At 44.5% G+C, this 18,769-nt stretch overlaps 3 protein-coding genes across 3 annotated transcripts in view; 2 read left to right on the forward strand and 1 right to left on the reverse strand.

Moving 5' to 3' along the window:
* Positions 1-617: 617 nt before the first annotated feature.
* On the forward strand, positions 618-9,982 carry LOC311341285 (uncharacterized protein). The gene is made up of 5 exons (XM_084466185.1): positions 618-727; positions 2,126-2,178; positions 2,581-2,701; positions 2,912-3,081; positions 3,210-9,982. The coding sequence occupies exons 2-5, from the start codon at positions 2,176-2,178 to the stop codon at positions 9,684-9,686; spliced, it is 6,771 nt and encodes a 2,256-aa protein (XP_084322311.1). The 5' UTR covers positions 618-727; positions 2,126-2,175; the 3' UTR covers positions 9,687-9,982.
* A 424-nt stretch (positions 9,983-10,406) lies between these two features.
* Positions 10,407-14,751, forward strand: mrpl4 (mitochondrial ribosomal protein L4). Its single transcript, XM_084465702.1, has 9 exons — positions 10,407-10,578; positions 10,657-10,738; positions 11,241-11,412; positions 12,154-12,205; positions 12,661-12,778; positions 13,305-13,411; positions 13,794-13,903; positions 14,356-14,429; positions 14,515-14,751. The coding sequence occupies exons 1-9, from the start codon at positions 10,531-10,533 to the stop codon at positions 14,658-14,660; spliced, it is 909 nt and encodes a 302-aa protein (XP_084321828.1). The 5' UTR covers positions 10,407-10,530; the 3' UTR covers positions 14,661-14,751.
* hyls1 (HYLS1 centriolar and ciliogenesis associated) overlaps positions 14,714-18,769 on the reverse strand; it is a 6,137-nt gene continuing 2,081 nt past the window's right edge. Inside the window, exons 5-12 of the mRNA XM_084465701.1 lie at positions 18,638-18,769; positions 18,392-18,447; positions 16,259-16,455; positions 15,858-15,903; positions 15,707-15,770; positions 15,446-15,527; positions 15,197-15,223; positions 14,714-14,905 (exon numbers count right to left, since the gene is read on the reverse strand). The exon at positions 18,638-18,769 is cut by the window's right edge and continues 119 nt beyond it. Of these exons, the coding sequence (XP_084321827.1) occupies positions 14,771-14,905; positions 15,197-15,223; positions 15,446-15,527; positions 15,707-15,770; positions 15,858-15,903; positions 16,259-16,455; positions 18,392-18,447; positions 18,638-18,769 (739 nt within the window). The 3' untranslated portion in view covers positions 14,714-14,770. The remainder of the gene's footprint in view (positions 14,906-15,196; positions 15,224-15,445; positions 15,528-15,706; positions 15,771-15,857; positions 15,904-16,258; positions 16,456-18,391; positions 18,448-18,637) is intronic.

An 18,769-nucleotide genomic window follows, 5' to 3' on the forward strand; every position in this document is an offset into this window, starting at 1 on the left:
GAAGTGTGTGTGTTTAGTATTTCTGTTGACATGTTCATGTGACATGCTGACAAATCTTCTAATGCATGACAGAACCAGTGACTAATAACGTAGCTGACCGTCCAACAGTGCCGCCTACCGAGGTCAGACCAGATCTCCAGCGAGCGGTGGAGGTGTCACGCTATATATACCTGGCTACTTTCTATGCTCTACTGGTTCTCCAGCCAGATGACTCAACTGAGACTGAATGGCTGCCCCACCCACCTGGAACATGGAAGCATTTATTCACCTGGGGTTCCGTGTGTACGAGGTGTGCTCTGTTGGTGTTTTGTTTTCTCAATGAATGCGTTGTTCCCTGAATTATGTGTTAATGTGTTGTGTGTCCCAACACTAGGTGTAGGTGTGTTTGTGGGTGTGGCTGTGGGTGTGTGTGATCTATACTTGTGAGGAAGCGACCAAGTCTGTGGTTGCATGTATATGCGTTACTAACGTCAACAGCTGGATTGTGCAAGTGTGTATTACATGTGTGTTGTGGGTGTGGCCACCGATGGGGGCGGGTGTTTGTGTACAGGTTTGGGAATAGGCGGGATGTATGAGGCCAAACCAGTTTTTCTTCTTCAGCTCTGAGAGTGGAGCTATGTGGGGCGGCTGTCAGTGGGCAGATCACTATGGGACGCACAGAGACGTAGGCGCACACCTGACCGGCATCCTACACACATCCGAACCCCGGGGAGACCCCAGGCCTCAGGTGAGAGGACGACCTCTTTCCCTCACATTGTGTGTCTGTGTGTGTGTTTACAGTGCAGGTATGTCTGCTGGACTTTAAACTTTATTGCCTGAGCATGATGTCGTCATGTTGGTAGTATCGGTCAAGCCTGGAGTTGTCAAACGGCATTTTATGATACTCTTAAATACTGCAATACTCTGATCTAGCATTGAAATACATACTATAATGTTCCGAGCTGTTATTATAATGCATCATTTAATACTACTGAATACTATGCTCTGAACTAGAATAAGAATTATAAATTATCATAGTATTATAATACATACTATAATGCTCCTAAACACTACAATATTCTGAGCTAGGATTATGATACGTAGTATAACACAAATATTATATTATTATTATATAAGGAACTAATATTCAATACACTATAATACTTGGGGGTGCTGCTTGGGGCTTCTAAATGTAAACAACACTGGTCATAACTAACTGGTGTTAGCTATACCTCTGGTGTCATCTGTAACTCTGGTCTATAACCCTTGTGTTAGCTATAACTCTGTTGTTAGCTATAATGATTGTTAGCTATAACTCTGGTGTTAGCTATAATGATTGTTAGCTATAACTCTGGTGTTAGCTATAACTGTCACATGAATTTGGTACTCTTGGTAAAGGAAAACTAAGATGTTAAGTCTGTTAAGAACACTGATTAAACCACAATATAGTGCAATATTAAACATATGTGGGTGGCTACAGTTGAAGCTGTTAATGGAAATCCTGGAAAACAACCAAATAGAGTTACTGAAGCTGTGAAAAACAGACTCAAACTCATTTGTTGAACTATCACACTCTGTTGCTAAGAAAATTACTAAATATCCTTGCATTTCTTGCATTTGTTTGTGGTCGGCGTGTTTGGGTCTGTGAAAATTAAAACAGAATTGAGCTTTGCAGAATAGCCGTTAGAATAACGTTAGTAATACTACTAATAATACTATTGCTACCAGTGAAGCCAACTCCTGAAGCGGTTCACCATTCAAGGACTTGAATGGTAAACCGCTTCAGGAGTTGGTTTCACTGGTCTGGCTGTTTTTCAGACATCACACGGTCATGTGACTCTCGATTAAAGACAGGGTGTGCCGGTACCGGTCCTACCCCAGGAATGAGAGGGTGGGGTCCAGTCCTGGTTAGACCGGTTCCAAGAGAGTTACTTGGAATTCCTTCAGAATGCTTATGATATCTCAAAACTGTACTTGTGTCCAGTACTTGATGTTCAGTATTTTTGTCAATAATCTATTGAACCTCTCAATAGATGATCAATCTCTTTTGAATGGACATGTATGTACTTTTAGTCTCATCAGCTCTTTAATGCTCATATGTCTTGTGCTAGCTGCACACTGAATATTCGGCCTTTGCCTCCTGCAGGTTGAATGCAGATGAATTCATCCCCACCACAGTAGCAGAAGACAGAGATCATGGTATGAAAGCCTTGAAAGTCATGGTGTCAAAATCAGCTTAAATATGCCCTCTGGCCTCCTCATTGCTCCTCAGGGCACCTCTCACCTGAGACCTACAGGGAGGCAGTGTTGTCTGTGTCTACAGTCCGAACCTCTGGAACAGTCTGCCAGAGGAACTTCAATCTATCCATATTTGTAACTTTTTTTAAATAATAAAACGTTTTTTAATGTACACTATTTTTAATGTAGTAATGGATCAATGGATCTGGGAATTCTCATATTTTAGTTTCCTTTTTGTGTTATTTCTCTTGTATTGTTGTAAAAAGCACTCTATGAATGTTTGATTGATTGATGGAATGAAGGAGTTCCTGGTCAGATTTAAATGGATGGTGGTTTTAAATGACATGTTCTTCTGTTTCCAAGCCATCTCACCGGAGAGGGAGGAGTATGTCGGACGGCCTCACCCTGGAGGAGTCTGAGAGCGGGGCACTGGTCGTCTCAAGCATCGGCATTGGGTCCTCCTCCAATCAGGGGCTCCACCAAGGTACTAACACTCAGGCTGATGTGGTTGGCCATGAAAAATGTATGAAGAATGTATGAAAAAGTGTTATCACCTTGCTTAAGAAATATGTATGTTATATGTTTATATGACATACGTGGTATGTTCCATGTTTATATTTATGGTATTCTTCACAGTAAGAGACCTTGAAAACCCCAAACAACCTTTTGTGACCACATGATGTTTGAATTGCAGGGGATGAAATTGTGGGTGCAGCGATTAACTTCGATGAAATGTCCAAAGAGGAGGTTTTGAAAGTATTGAAGCTAATGGAACCATTTAACAACAACATGAAAGTCCTCACCAAGAACAACATGAGCAAGAGCCTCGGCAACCTGGATACAGTCTCCAAGGGCCCAGGAGAGGTTAGTCCAATCAATCCCATGATAAAGGATTCATGGTCAAACACTGCCACTAAATCATATACAGTATATGTATGGTCAAATTAGGGAATGAACCAATAAATACATCAGGCTGTGTCTTTCTGTTCAAGATGCTGAAGGACTCCTATAGCCAACTCTACAATGCAAAGATCAAGAGGTTCATGAAGGATGGCCATGGAGCTGTGGGTGGTTCCAGCGATGGAGTGCTACATGCTCAAGGAAGCAAACCAGAGTTATCCAATTTAAGCCATAAGACTGACAGTGGAATTCCTCGGCTTGGTGTTGACTTTGGATTACTTAAAACAAAGACTCCCAGAATGGACATGCCTGCAGTAGATGGGAACCTCAATTTGAAATCAGAATCTGAGTTAAACTTGCGACATTCCAATGACCGTCTTTCTGGTTTGGAAATATATCAGACGGAGGGGAAGATCAGTGACACAACCTTTGACGGCAATGCACCAAAAATAGAAATTGAAGGAGCTAAAAAAACATTCAAGATGCCAAGATTTAAAATTCCAGACCTTGGTCTTAATGGAGCCATAACTGGCCCAGAAGGTGCGGTCCAGGCAGATATAAATGTCCCAGAAATATCTCCAGGTGATATTCATGTCAGACCTTCCAAGAAACTTAGGAACCCTGCCCTAGATGTGGACAACCCTAATATGGGTTTACATAACTTTGAGTTACCTACAGTGACAAGGTCCACGATGGACCTGAAAAAACCTGATTTAGATCTTGATTCACCTTCTGGAGAATTTAAGATGCCTTCATTTGGGCTGTCAGGCAAAAGACCAGATCTCAATATTGATGCTGACCTCAAATCACCTGACTTCAGTCTCAAAACTGTTGATACTCCAGGGCTGGACATCAACACAGGACTGAAGACACCAAAGTTCAAGATTCCCAACTTTGGTCTCTCTAGCCCCGAAGGACCAGAAGGCGGATATAGTGGAGATCTACAGGGGCCAGATATCAGCTTAGGAAAGATTAAAGCTGGATATCTGGAAACAGACATTGACCTTGATTTAGCATCAACTAAACTCAAGCAACCCAGTATGGATATTGGTACCCATTCTGGAAATTTCAAAATGCCAGATTTGAAAATGCCCAGTTTTGGATTGTCTGGATCAAAAGTAGAAGTTCCTGACAATGAGTTGCCTAATGTCAATCTCCCCAAGCTAAATGTTAGCACTGATATGGAGATGAAAATTCCCTCAGCTAAGGTCAAAAAACCCAAATTAAAATTATTTGGTACATTACCAAAGAAAAGAGATGTGGATATAAATGCAAGTGCAAAATCTCCAAATATTCAGGTTCTAGAGTTTTCTGGCATTGACACACCATCCATGGATCTCAATGCTCCTAATCTAGACCTGCATGCTCCAGACATGAACGCTGATTTACCCAAAGGGAAATTCAAAATGCCCTCACTGAACATGCCTAATTTTGACTTGAATGCTCCTGACCTGAACATCAATGCACCAAAATTGAAATCACCAGACCTGAGCGTCAGTGGTCCAAACATAAAGGTTCCTGCTATGGATTTACCAAACATGGATCCTAAAGCTCCAAAAGTAGATCTTAACATGGGTTCATCCAAAGGAATGTTTGATATGCCCAAATTTAAGATGCCAAATCTCGCAAACCTAAAAAGACCAGACATTGATGGCAACATAGATGGTCCAGATCTAGATGTGAATGTACCAAATGTCAACATAAAGGGTCCCAAAGCAGGGCTAGAAATACCAGATGCTGATTATGACAGCCCGTCATTTAAATTTAAAAAGCCAAATTTTAAAATGCCAGATTTCGGTCTTTCAGCACCAAAGTTAGATGGTCCTGACTTAAACTTCAAATCCCCTGATTTCAATGTTTCAGGTCCTAAACTTGGTGGTAGAATAAATACACCAGACCTCAATATGCCCAGGGTCGATCTCAAAAGCCCCAACATGGACCTCAGTGCCCCTAATATTGATATTAATGCTCCTTCAGGGAAATTCAAAATGCCCAAGTTTGATCTCTCAGGAACACTGCCAAAAGGGGGAATTGAGGCCCCAAACTTGGACATGCCAAAATTGGATCTTAAAGCTCCTAAATTGGATGTGACTACTCCAGATGTAAACATTGGTTCACCCAAAGCAAAGTTTAAGATGCCGAAGTTTCAGATGCCAAAATTCAACCTCCCAAACCTAAAAAGACCAGACATTGATGGCAACATAGATGGTCCAGATCTACATGTGAATGTACCAAATGTCAACATAAAGGGTCCCAAAGCAGGGCTAGAAATACCAGATGCTGATTATGATAGCCCGTCATTTAAATTTAAAAAGCCAAATTTGAAAATGCCAGACTTTGGACTTTCAGGACCGAAGTTAGATGGTTCTGACTTTGACTTCAAATCCCCTGATTTAAATGTCTCTGGTCCTAAAATTGGCGGTGGAATAAATCCACCAGACCTTAACATTCCTGAAGTGGATTACAAAAGCCCAAACATGGACCTCAATTCCCCCAACATTGATATGAATGCTCCTTCAGGGAGATTCAAAATGCCCAAGTTTGATCTCTCTGGCACACTGCCAAAAGGGGGAATTGAGGCCCCGAACTTGGACTTGCCTAAAATGGATCTGAAAGCTCCTAAATTGGATGTGAATACTCCGGATTTGAACATTGGTTCACCCAAAGCAAAGTTTAAGATGCCCAAGGTGAAGATGTCAAAATTTGGCTCTCCCAACTTTAAAGGACCCGACATTGATGGCAACATAGATGGTCCAGATCTAGATTTGAATATGCCAAATGTCAACCTCAAGGGTCCTAAAGCTGGATTGGAAATACCAGATGCGGATTTTGACAGCCCGTCATTTAAATTTAAAAAGATAAATATGAAAATGCCAGACTTTGGACTTTCAGGACCCAAGTTAGATGGACCTGACTTTGATTTCAAGTCCCCTGATTTCAATGTCTCTGGTCCTAATCTTGGTGGTGGAATAAATACACCAGACCTCCATATGCCCGAAGTTGATCTCAAAGGCCCCAACATGGACCTCAGTGCCCCTAACATTGATATTAATGCTCCTTCAGGGAAACTGAAAATGCCTAAATTTGGTCTCTCTGGCACACTTCCAAAAGGGGGAATTGAGGCCCCGAACTTGGACTTGCCAAAATTGGATCTTAAAACTCCTAAATGGGATGTGAATACTCCAGATGTGAATATTGGTTCACCAAAAGGAAAGTTTAAGATGCCCAAGGTGAAGATGCCAAAATTTGGCTCTCCCAACTTTAAAGGACCCGACATTGATGGCAACATAGATGGTCCAGATCTAGATTTGAATATGCCAAATGTCAACCTCAAGGGTCCTAAAGCTGGATTGGAAATACCAGATGCGGATTTTGACAGCCCGTCATTTAAATTTAAAAAGATAAATATGAAAATGCCAGACTTTGGACTTTCAGGACCCAAGTTAGATGGACCTGACTTTGATTTCAAGTCCCCTGATTTCAATGTCTCTGGTCCTAATCTTGGTGGTGGAATAAATACACCAGACCTCCATATGCCCGAAGTTGATCTCAAAGGCCCCAACATGGACCTCAGTGCCCCTAACATTGATATTAATGCTCCTTCAGGGAAACTGAAAATGCCTACATTTGGTCTCTCTGGCACACTTCCAAAAGGGGGAATTGAGGCCCCGAACTTGGACTTGCCAAAATTGGATCTTAAAACTCCTAAATGGGATGTGAATACTCCAGATGTGAATATTGGTTCACCAAAAGGAAAGTTTAAGATGCCCAAGTTCAAGATGCCAAGATTTGGCTCACCTAAAGTTAAAGGACCTGACATTGATGGCAAAATAGGTGGTTCAAATCTAGATATGAATATCCCAAATGTCAACCTTAAGGGTCCCAAGGCTGGATTGGAAATGCCAGATGTAGATTTTGACAGCCCATCATTTCAATTTAAAAAGCCAAATTTTAAAATGCCTGATTTCGGTCTTTCAGCGCCAAAGTTAGATGGTCCTGACTTAAACTTCAAAACCCCTGATTTCAATGTTTCAGGTCCTAAACTTGGTGGTGGAATAAATACACCAGACCTCAATATGCCCAACTTTGATCTCAAAAAGCCCAACATGGACCTCAGTGCCCCAAACATTGATATTAATGCTCCTTCAGGGAAACTGAAAAGGCCCAAATTCGGTCTCTCAGGTACATTGCCAGAAGGGGGAATTGAGACCCCGAACTTGGACTTGCCAAAATTGGATCTTAAAGCTCCTAAATGGGATGTGAATACTCCAGATGTGAACATTGGTTCACCCAAAGCCAAGTTTAAGATGCCCCACTTGAAGATGCCAACATTTGGTTTACCCAACATTAAAGGACCTGATATTGACGGCAACATAGATGGTCCAGATCTAGATTTGAAAATGACAAATGTCAACCTCAAGGGTCCTAAAGCTGGATTGGAAATTCCAGATGCAGGTTTTGACAGCCTGTCATTTAAATTGAAAAAGCCAAACATGAAAATGCCAGACTTTGGACTTTCAGGACCAAAGTTTGATGGTCCTGACTTTAAGTCCCCTGATTTCAATGTCTCGAGTCCTAAACTTGGCGGTGGAATAAATCCCCCAGACCTCAATATGCCCAACTTTGATCTCAAAAGCCCCAACATGGACCTCAGTGCCCCTAACATTGATATTAATGGTCCTTCAGGGAAATTCAAAATGTCCAAGTTTGATCTCTCAGGAACACTGCCAAAAGGGGGAATTGAGACCCCAAACTTGGACATGCCAAAATTGGATCTTAAAGCTCCTAAATTGGATATGAATACTCCAGATATGAACATCGGTTCACCCAAAACAAAGTTTAAGATGCCCAAGGTGAAGATGCCAAAATTTAACCTCCCAAACCTAAAAGAACCACAAGTTGGTGGCAACATAGATGGTCCAGATCTAGATATGAATATGCCAAATGTCAACCTCAAAGGTCCTAAAGCTGGATTGGAAATGCCAGATGCAGATTTTGACAGCCCATCATTTAAATTGAAAAAGCCAAATATAAAAATGCCAGACTTTGGACTTTCAGGACCAAAGTTAGATGGTCCTGACTTGGACCTCAAGTCCCCAGATTTCAATGTCTCGGGTCCTAAACTTGGTGGACCAGACCTCAATTTGCCCAACTTTGATCTCAAAAAGCCAAACATGAACCTCAGTGCCCCAAACATTGATATTAATGCTCCTTCAGGAAAACTGAAAATGCCCAAATTCAGTCTCTCAGGTACATTGCCAGAAGGGGGAATTGAGACCCCGAAATTGGACTTACCAAAAATGGATCATAAAGCTCCTAAATTGGATGTGAAATCTCCAGATGTGAGGATTAGTTCACCCAAAACAAAGATAAAGATGCCCCACTTGAAAATTCCCAAAATTGGCTTATCAGACATTAAAGGACCTGACATTGATGGCAACATAGATGGTCCAGATGTAGATTTCAACATGCCACTGGTAAACATTAAAGGTCTAAAAGCTGGAGTTAATTTACCAGATGGTGATTTTGATGGCAAATTTAAAAAGCCTCATTTGGGTCTTTCTGGACCAAAATTGGATGCGCCAAGTTTTGATGTGTCTTCACCAAGACAACCAAATGTGTCGGTAGACACTCCAGAGGGGAAGTTCAAAATGCCAGACATAGGTTTCTCTCGACCAAAAGCAACCGCACCAGACATGGACCTCTCTGTTTCTAAATTGAAAGGCCCCGGTCTGAAAGGCCCAAATGTTGAAATCAATGCTCCATCTGGTCAGTTGAAAACCCCTCAAATGTCGAACCTGGGTCTTTCTGGTTCAGTACCAAAAGGGGAAATGAACCCACCTAGATTTAAACTAAATGCCCCTCAAATAGGCAACATGAGAGCTCCAGTGCTTGACATCGATGCTCCTGCACTGCATTATAACCAGCCCTCTTATAAAGGTCGGAGGTCAGATCTCACAGGCATGAAAACCCCAGGATTAGATGGCAATTTAAACTTGCAATATAGAATGTCTCCCGAGACACACCCAAGGGGCGATCATCACGGCCACAACAATCTACCATACGGCCCTGGTTCTGATCCCAATACGTATGTTTTCGGTTCTGATCTGAACATCGATGATTTCACTGGAAGGGATCATGTCCCCAGGTCCAGGGCACCCCAACAAGATCCCGCTATGGGCAGGGTTTCAGGGGGGTACAGGGGTCCGAGTGTCAACGCAGCAGCTCCCAGGCATCAGTCAGGGGGTGGGATAAGCCAGGGCTATGGAGTCTCCCCAGCAGGGTTCAATATGGACCCGCGGGACCCCAGACATCAGGTTCACAGAAGGTCTGCCGATGGTCAGAGGAGGACCAGGCAGCCCAGTGCCAAGCTACACACTGGACATAGAAAACAATCTGACGAAGGTTATTTTGTCACAGTTTTCCCCACACAAGGGCAAGATGAACTTATGCAAAACCGTAGACCAAACACACTGGGGAGACTCAACTTTCATCCACCTAACATGGACCTCGAGGTTCCAGATGCAAATGAAGAAGGCTCGACATTCTGGTTTTCTAAGCTCATATAGGAGTACAACTATCTCTAAACACAGTTGGCCAGTTTTCATGTGTTGTACATATTTGTTGCCCTATATTTGTTGCTAAACCTTTTGTATACATTTCTTCAATATATTTGCGTTATGTATTATAAAATATGTACTTTTGCACTCATTGTCATCATCAATGTAAACGTTTGGCATATGTAATGATAAAATGTTATTTTAACGATTGGAAATGTAGTTATTAAATTATTTCTTGAATATTTCCATATATTAAAATTGGGTGCATTAATGAGAGTATGTGTACAATATAATCTGCCTTTTTTTTTTTTACTGGATTATACATTAATTTACGATTTACAAACCAAAAACCATCAACCTGGATTACAGGTAAATTGTATTCATTATCAGAGTCGAAATAAAAACGTTGAAATATTTTTTTAACCGGCTGTTAAGCATGAACTTAAAGTGTATTTTTTATATATTTTAATAAAAATTACATTCAACAAATTGGGCTTTGTTGAATCCAGTGGCACCAGAGAGCAAATCGCTCCAGACCCCAGGCAATCTTTTATATATATATTATATAAATATATTTATTCATATAAGTAAATCATATAAAAGTTAAAATATTTAGATAAGTAAACCGACCGTGTGACCTCTGCTGTGTTTTATCTCCGAGCTGTTGTTCCTCTGCTAACCACTAGGGGGGCGCAGGTTTCCTTGGATGACGGAAAAATTGTGCGACAACCCAGCTTCACCATAGCATGGACCACATGACCTTTTGATACAAACATTTAATTGTATAACCTGAAATGGCGTTTTAAGAGGATAAAGTAGAATATTTAACAACCACGCTTCTTGCACATTCACAATGCTTCGTGTATCTGTAATAGCGTGTAGCAGAGGCGTCGCTAAAAGGGTAAGCACTGATCTGCTATTTCATTTGACTGAGTCTGACTGTCATGTTTGATTCTGAATGCTGGACGTGTCTTTGTAGTTCATGTCATCGCTGTCTGGTGAGAGTTCGTTACCTTCAAATTTACGGCTTCCCTCAAACCTCGTGGATCCCTCAAGAACAAGTAAGCGAACACGTTTTAACGACGCACATTGAATGTCAAATCAAACGCTAATTGCTGTGTTTCCTATTTGAGACACACAAAATTACGAGTCCCCCTCATTGTGTCTGTTTATTTTTATGATAATATTATCACTGTCCAAAGCGACCTGCGGTTAGTTCAGATACAGGAGGGCTTGTTCCTCATGGAGCTGTCAGGTTGGGCTCTGTGTGTGTGTGTGTGTGTGTGTGTGTGTGTGTGTGTGTGTGTGTGTGTGTGTGTGTGTGTGGGTGGGTCCTTATATATTAATATAACCTGGACAAAAATATTAAAAACAATTGTTTGAAACTACAGTAGAAACATTAGCATCACTCTCACAGATAATTCAATTTGCACACTAAAAAGTGGATGGATTTGGACACTATAATGCTGCTTTCAGCATTATAGTGTCCAAATCCATCCACTTTTAAGGCATGGTTCTGATTTGATGTATTTGTCTAATCATTTAACCCGCTTGTCTATCCAGAACGCCCCCCTCCGCCAGCAGACTCCTCCCTGCCCGTCATCAGAACATGTGACTCGGCTGTCCCAGCCCACCTGAGCCCGCTCCTTACCTGGGTGGAGTCCCTGGCAGTCCAGCAGGGAGACCCCGTGGGCCTAGCCCAGCTACACCCAGACGTGTTCGCCGTGCCATCCAGGTACAGCTCACGCCCTAAGCACTGATTGGTCCGATCATTTTCTATTACTGATCTGCAGGAAGAAACAGGAAGCGACCTCACCAGGCTGTCGTGATTGTGGGAACACACACAGCTTTCTGACTGCTGGGCTGTCAAACACTCCTTCAAGATGGATTTACTAATATTGTCTTCCCAAAGCAAACAGTGACTGTCATGTCTTGGCATTAGGGGTACTGCTAGAATAGGTTTACATGCCTATATGTTAAAAATATCCCTTATTATTCTCACACTGTTCATTTCTGCAAAGCCAATTTCAGCGTCTTTCAAAAACGTCTGTTCTGCATCATGTCGCTTGAAAGCCCCCCTCCTGCATAGCCCAGTCTGCTGTGATTGGACGACTGCTTTGTGCGTATGTCAGCAAATCCACACCCTAGAGAAGTTGTAATAATTGCGGGTAGCTGTGAGGTGCGACTTCTGCACTTCAGCCCCTCCCACTGCTCGTCTGACGTCACACTATAATGGAAGTTAAGCTGTTTCACACACTTATTGAGGGGCGTTCTCAGTGGGCGTGAATACTCCCCCTGGCTCAGGCTTTTCTAGCTTAGCAGACGTACAACATGTATACATATAGCAGTCTAAAGCAAAGGGAAAAGTCGAAAAATCACGATATCACCCCTTTAAATGTAAATCCTGAAGTCCACTCCAGGTGCCTTCTCTCTGCTGAGCAGCAGATCAGCGTCTAACGTCTCCCCTCTCCTGCAGGCTGGACATCCTCCACCAGGTGGAGCTGTGGCAGAGGAGCTACAAGAGAATAGTAAGCACTTAACACAAAATGTAACACTTGACTTTGTTTTTTCAAGTCATTTACCAGATGATTAGCACATTATGTCAATGGTGAACAATGAGCACTGCAGATAGAGGTTAGGCTTCTTAGAGGTAGACTCAAACCTTTTGAGTATACTACACCGTAACCACTGCTAGACCATTTCCATTATTTCATTAATACACAGGATCAGATGTTATAATCCCTTTTGCCAAAATCTAAGGAAAACACATATTCAGAAGCCCCTGCCCAAACCAACCTTATAAGCGCGCTGGCCACTAATTGGTGAAACTACACTACTACAACCATTGGTGAAAAACACAAGACTAATGGCCCAACTTACTGCAGTATGCAGCATTTCAAATTGTATGATTTTATAAAATGTTCCTAAAGTAAAACAAGTGAAGGTACACTTTGAATCCAAATGTTGAGCTTCTGTCCCCCAGAGTTACGCCAACACCAAGGTGAGGTCAGAGGTTAGGGGTGGTGGGAGAAAACCATGGCGACAGAAGGGCAGCGGGCGCGCTCGCGTCGGCAGCATCCGCTCGCCATTGTGGAGAGGAGGTGAGTTGACACGGCAACCAGTCTCCTTCACTAGTAGTGTAAGAGTTCTAGAAACTTGCTGGAATGTTGTATTCATTAGATGTTAAAGGACACCTAAGTAGATCCATTTTGAAAGGCTTGATATGGGTAAGGATCTGTCACCTGTCAGGCCCTCGGCATCATGTCAGGTGAAAAGTGGAGCAAATATTCAGGTGCTGCTTGCACTATGAGCCAACATCAGGCCAGTGAGCCATAAGACGACATAACACAACATAACATTGTTCTTGACATCGTAGACTCCGGTAGAACATTCCTCATGTTTACTGCACACCAAATAGATTTTTTGTGATAATATCTAGGCAGTACATCTTTTGTTGTTCATGTATTCCTAGTGTTCAGTGACTGCCTGTTCTCTATTAATTATAAACAGGAATGGACTGATAGTGCGGGTTTAACCCACCAGAGATTCAACTTTGATGCATATGAGAGGTGTTTGTCTGGGCCGTGTGAGGTGTTCGTATATTAAGGTGTATTGTTCCTCTCCCAGGCGGGGTGTCCCATGGCCCCCGGGGGCCCACCAGCTACTACTACATGCTGCCCATGAAGGTGCGCGTGATGGGCCTCAAGGTGGCGCTGAGCTCCAAGCTGGCTCAGGTAAGGAGCTAGTAGCAAGACTCTCGTGTGACTACAGCAGTGTATCAGGGTTGTACAAAACACAGTCTGAACTCTGCTGCTGTGAGCATTTCTATTATGCCACATTGTTTTACTTTTTATTATCATTGAGCAGACACTTTTTGCTGAAGTGTTAATCAGCCCCATCTATTGTCTAGTAGTTTGGGTGTTCTGAGGTTCTAGCCCTATAAGACACTAAGGTACATTTAGGTCAGATCTGGTACAGTGGTGCAGTGATTGAATCATTTGTTGCTACTCCAGTATTTATATGTTCCCAGCGTCACTCAAATGACTGCTTTATGTGAACTGGACTACAGAGCAGTAGTAGTCATGTATCTCTGCTCACGTGTGATGGCCCCTACAGGACTACCTCTACGTGGTTGAGTCTCTGGACCTTCCAACACCAGACCCCCAGTACATCCTGGACCTCCTCAGACAGAGACACTGGGGGCAGTCGCTGCTCATCGTAGACGCGTGAGTACCAGACTTCTAGTCTTTCAGCAGATCCAACCAGGGGTTTAACAGCATCATGTTTGAATATAATTTCATACAGTGAATCAGATACTTGTCATTATAGAGGGATATTTGGGCATCTCCCTGTAGGATTCAGATATGGGGGCTCAAACCCAGAACCTCAGATGGAAGTTAAAACACCCAAGACTAAACTATCCACTACATCCCATTATGGGATGTAGTTCTATAAAAAGCTGGTCTCAGGATGTCCGATGGCAGACAATCCCAAATCTGGGTGAGAGGGGTGTATAACTGTCTTTCACTTCATATTTTTTCTGACCAATCATGTTGCGGGAAGCAGGGATAAATAAGCGCATAATTAGCAGCTGATAATGCTGGATCAGAAGTTCTGCTAATACCATGGTTGGTAGGGCTGCTGGATCCTAGATGAATATGCTTTTCTGTCTTCCCAGCTGTGACGAGCTGCCAGAAAACCTTCTGCAGGCCACCGCCAACCTCAAGACGGTCAACATCATCCCAGCCATCGGTACGTTTAGCCCTAGTTCTACACAGGCGTGTGTATGCAAGGTAAGACTTGGTGCAACGTGTTTACCTGACTTGTGTCTCCTCAGGGCTGAATGTGCACAGCATGCTGAAACACGAGGCCGTCGTTCTCACGCTGGCCGCTGTGCGCTTCCTGGAGAGCAAGCTGCTGTGGCACGACGAGCGGTACACCCCCCTCTACCCCTTCAAAATGCCCTACTCAGACCTCCCCTGACCCACCAACATGTTCAATTAAACCATCCAGTGTCAGTAATGTCTTTATTACATTTGTGTGAATAAATAAACCATGTGCTTGTAAAAACAGTATAAAAAGGTGTGGGTGTTTTAAAAGCGGTAGTTTTGTTTGGGCGGAAGCAGTCCGTTGGCGAGGTCGTTCCTGACCTCCCAACGCAGAGCCGAGCGTTTCTTCTCCGTGGGGACGATGTAGGAGTTGGGTACGTAGGTCCGCCGTGGCCGCGCCTAACAGGAGGACACGTTCACATGAATTGTACAGGACTCGACTACTGGGAGAAGAACAGGTTGTCTTCATAAAATTGAAACCTATTCTACCAACCAGGTGTGAGGCTGCTCATGAAGCCATTTCAAACTATCCACGGGTGAGAGTGTCTACCCAGATGAATGATAGACTGACCGCACCCATCATACATCTGGGTGGGTGTCACTGGTGAATCGATTTTGAGATGGCTCAACCTCACATAAATAAGGGGCCTGTAAAACTACAAATCCCAGAGTAACTTGAGTCATACTCACTGGTGGAGGTTGGTAGGCCAGCTGCTCCTGAGAACAGAATAATTATGTTAACATCTCTCCATGTTGGACCAGTTGAGAAATATAACAAGCCTTATTCACCACCTAACTACATTTTAATGCATTAAATATCCCCAGAAACGTTTGTTTGCACCACCAGGCCCTAGTGTCTAGACCTCTAGGAACGTAGGGACTACTTGTAGACATGAAGGCTGTACATAGTTTTTCAACATGATTTAGTAGGACTGGTACCCTGATCTCCCAGCGGAGCGCTTTCCGGTCCTTCTCCCCTGGAACTTTGAACATGTCCCACTCCTGTTTGTACTGAAGATACCTGCAGTAGAATATGGAGAACCACACTAGAGTTAATATACCTGCAGTAGAATATGGAGAACCACACGAGTTAATATACGTGCAGTAGAACATGGAGAACCACACGAGTAAATATACCTACAGTAGAACCATAGAGAACCAGTAATGGTAGAGGCATTACAGTAAAGGTGGGGGCATTACCTGGTCAAAGGGTCCATCTTCTTCAGGTTCCTGGTGTGAGGGTGTCCCAGCGCCGGGCGGATGACTGATCAATGGGAATGATTGATCACATTAATTCTGAGTAATGTATGTTCATGGTCTAGCAGTGTATCTTGCTCTCTGTGTCACTTACAAGACTTGGGTCTGGGTTTCAGCTCGCTGTCTGTCTGCATTCGGACCTGAGCAAGGACACAGAACATCATGCTCATTATACTAAGGATCTTAAAAGACTCCAACATAAGGCAGAAGGAAATATCAACATAAGAATTTAGCTAAAAATAACAGTGGAAATTAATTCTGAATAACAGATATATTTCAGATAAATAAAGATGACCCACTAAAGCTAAACTAACAAAGAACAGATCTTAAGATTTGGTTTGGAAGGTATTTGAGATTTTGGCAGATAGTCCAAGCTGAGTAAGATGCATTAAACTAAGATGATGACACATGAGGAAGCTAGCTGAATGAAGTAGCTGAACTGAAAAGGTATCGCTGCTTTGTCTTGAGCCCTGCCAGATCGTCGTGGTTACCCACCATGTCTCTGACAAACGACTCGAAGGCGGTGAGCGAGAGGCCGGACGAGCTGCGCCCGTCGCTCTGGCTGATGATGTCATCGCTCTGCCCAGTGACGTCCTCGTTCTCCGTCTCCTCGTCAATGTCGTCGCCATGGGGATGGGCCGATGCGGTAGCCACCCGCAGACCCCCGAGCCTCTCCTCTAGACCGCTCACATCTACAGGGTTCAGAGGTCACCATGAGCTCAGCAGCATGAGACTCAGTTCTCAGACTCAGTTCTTACACATCTCATCCTCCCCACAATACTGTCTCACACCCAGAAGAGATGTGAGCGTGTGGGGTAAAGGTCATCAGAACACAGCAAGGAGGGGCGCTAGTGGAAAGGACAGCTCTATCAATGAAGACCCTTCATGGTTTATAAGAAGCTACACCAGTTAAATATAGAAATTTAAATATGTCTCATCAACATCATCATCATATCTTAAGCAGGAAATGGGACCAGACCACCTCAGCACAGTCAGCAGCAGGGCCCAGGACTAGACCACAACTGTCGAAATTATACTTTTTAGAAACATGGTCAAACTCAAAATAACGATTCCTCCATGGTCTACCCAGGAGGGCTGGTGTGTACCCGGGTCTCTGGCTCCCAGGTTGTCCCACATGGCCCCAGCACAGCCAGGCTCCAGATGGGAGTCGATGAACCGGATGTCCGTGTTGCTACAGAACTCCCCTGGCTCCTGCTCCTGCTCCTCTAGCGCAGACCCACTGCGTTGCTCGTCTCCCTCTGATCGTTCACTGAACCGTTCACTAATGACAGCCTGAGGGGGAGGAGGAGGATCCTTGCGTTGATCGGCTGAGGACTTCCTGTCTGGCGCTGGACACTTCCTGTCTTGTCCTCCTCTCCACTCCTCTTCTTCTAGGCCAGGTTGGCTGCGTTGCCCCATCCCGGACAGGGCCTCACTCGGGTCAGGTGACCGTGGCATTGGCCGGGGGGGCTGGAGGCGAGGTGGGGGGGAGGGGTCATCGCCGCAGTAGAAGCGGTAGAGGTCTTCCTCGTCGCTCTCGTCTCCCGCCAGGGTTTCCCCGTCAAACTCAGCGATGGTGCCGGCCTCCGTGTCCTTACTGGCTGAGTCCGGTCGGTACGTCCCGTACCCGGATGTCAGGTGACTCGGGGCGGGGCTGCCACGGTACTCGCCAGCCAGCGCTTTGTCACCTTCATCTTCATCCTCAACAACACTGTCACTCACACCGCCAGTGTCATCAACGTCACGGCCATTGTCCTCATCTTCCCCGCCATCAGAGGCATCATCAGCACTTCCATCATCTTCATCAGCACTACTGTCTTCATCATCACTGCCATCATCTTTATCACCACTGCCATCTTCCTCACCACCCCCATCATCTTCATCACCACCACTATCTACATCATCACTGCCATCTTCATAACCATCCCCATCATCTTCATCAGCAACACTATCTTCATCCTCACTACCATCTTCATCATCACCATCTTCTTCATCCACGCTCCCATGTGAGGAGTCTCCTGTGTGGCCCCTGCTCTCCCATTGGCCGGCGGGTGGAGGGTCGTCTGATGTCACCGCCGGGTTCAGAGGAGCGCTCACGGAGGCTGGTGCCGTTGCCGAGCCTTCCTCACGACCCGCCCGCTCCACGACCTCTTGCTCCTCCTCTCCGTCGGACCAAAAGGAGGACGAGTGGCGAGAGGAGCGGTCGTTCCCGCTGCTCTCCTCGTCGGCGACGGGACACAGCTTGTACATAGCGGCCCAGGCAGAGAAAGAGAGAGTAGCTGGTCTGAGCAGGAGCCGTCCAGATGGCTCTGGAGAGGGCAGCTAAGAGGATTAAGCCAATGAGCCGGCAGGTCAGAGAGACGGCTCCATCTACTGGTGGCTGCTGGGAGCTGCAGCTATGAGCACCAGATGGGTGTGTTGTCCTACTAGCCTTGTGAACTCTTAGCAATCCTCTAATTAGATGTCATGGGAGCTGCAACCACTGGTGCCGCAAAGTCAGGAGGAGCTTTCCCGCAGCAAAGAGGAGGATAGAAAGCACCGATACATGTAAGCCTCATTGTAAGACAATTGATCATGTGTGCCAGGGTTCAGAATGCGGTTTTATTTGTGAAAGAAAGTGTGTTTTACCTGAATCTTCGCTGTGAATGGATTCGTTGCAAACAAAGAATTGTCCCTTGCGCTTCCTATGGAAAAACAAGACATTTTACACGGTTAGCGACACCTCATCTTTAACGATAATAACCGTACGGCTCTTCAGGTTATTCATGTAAAGAGATACAGAAAATATTGTTGTTTTTAAGAGCTAGGACTACCATGTGTTCAAACATCAAGAACAACATCCCTTCCCTAAGGTCATGACGTGTGTGTCATTACCTCAGGACCTTCCTGGTGATGAAAGGTTTCCCTTGGCCCCCTCCCTCTGGGCTGGATGCCTGGCTCGTGGGCTGAGACAGGCGGTCTGAGCCGGGGTCTAATGGCCCCGGTGATTCCTGTGGCCCAGGGTCC

Source organism: Micromesistius poutassou (genome assembly GCF_964030765.1).
Source record: "Micromesistius poutassou genome assembly, chromosome: 3".
In the NCBI taxonomy this organism is placed as follows: domain Eukaryota; kingdom Metazoa; phylum Chordata; class Actinopteri; order Gadiformes; family Gadidae; genus Micromesistius; species Micromesistius poutassou.

Excerpts from the sequence above, each read along its gene's own strand:
- LOC311341285 (XM_084466185.1), top strand. Across the intron at positions 2,702-2,911 it reads CAATCAGGGGCTCCACCAAG|GGGATGAAATTGTGGGTGCA; the intron begins GTACTAACACTC and ends TTTGAATTGCAG. Across the intron at positions 3,082-3,209 it reads TCTCCAAGGGCCCAGGAGAG|ATGCTGAAGGACTCCTATAG; the intron begins GTTAGTCCAATC and ends TTTCTGTTCAAG.
- mrpl4 (XM_084465702.1), top strand. The coding sequence starts at position 10,531 with ATGCTTCGTGTATCTGTAATAGCGTGTAGCAGAGGCGTCGCTAAAAGG. Across the intron at positions 13,412-13,793 it reads TGAGCTCCAAGCTGGCTCAG|GACTACCTCTACGTGGTTGA; the intron begins GTAAGGAGCTAG and ends TGGCCCCTACAG. Across the intron at positions 14,430-14,514 it reads CAACATCATCCCAGCCATCG|GGCTGAATGTGCACAGCATG; the intron begins GTACGTTTAGCC and ends GTGTCTCCTCAG.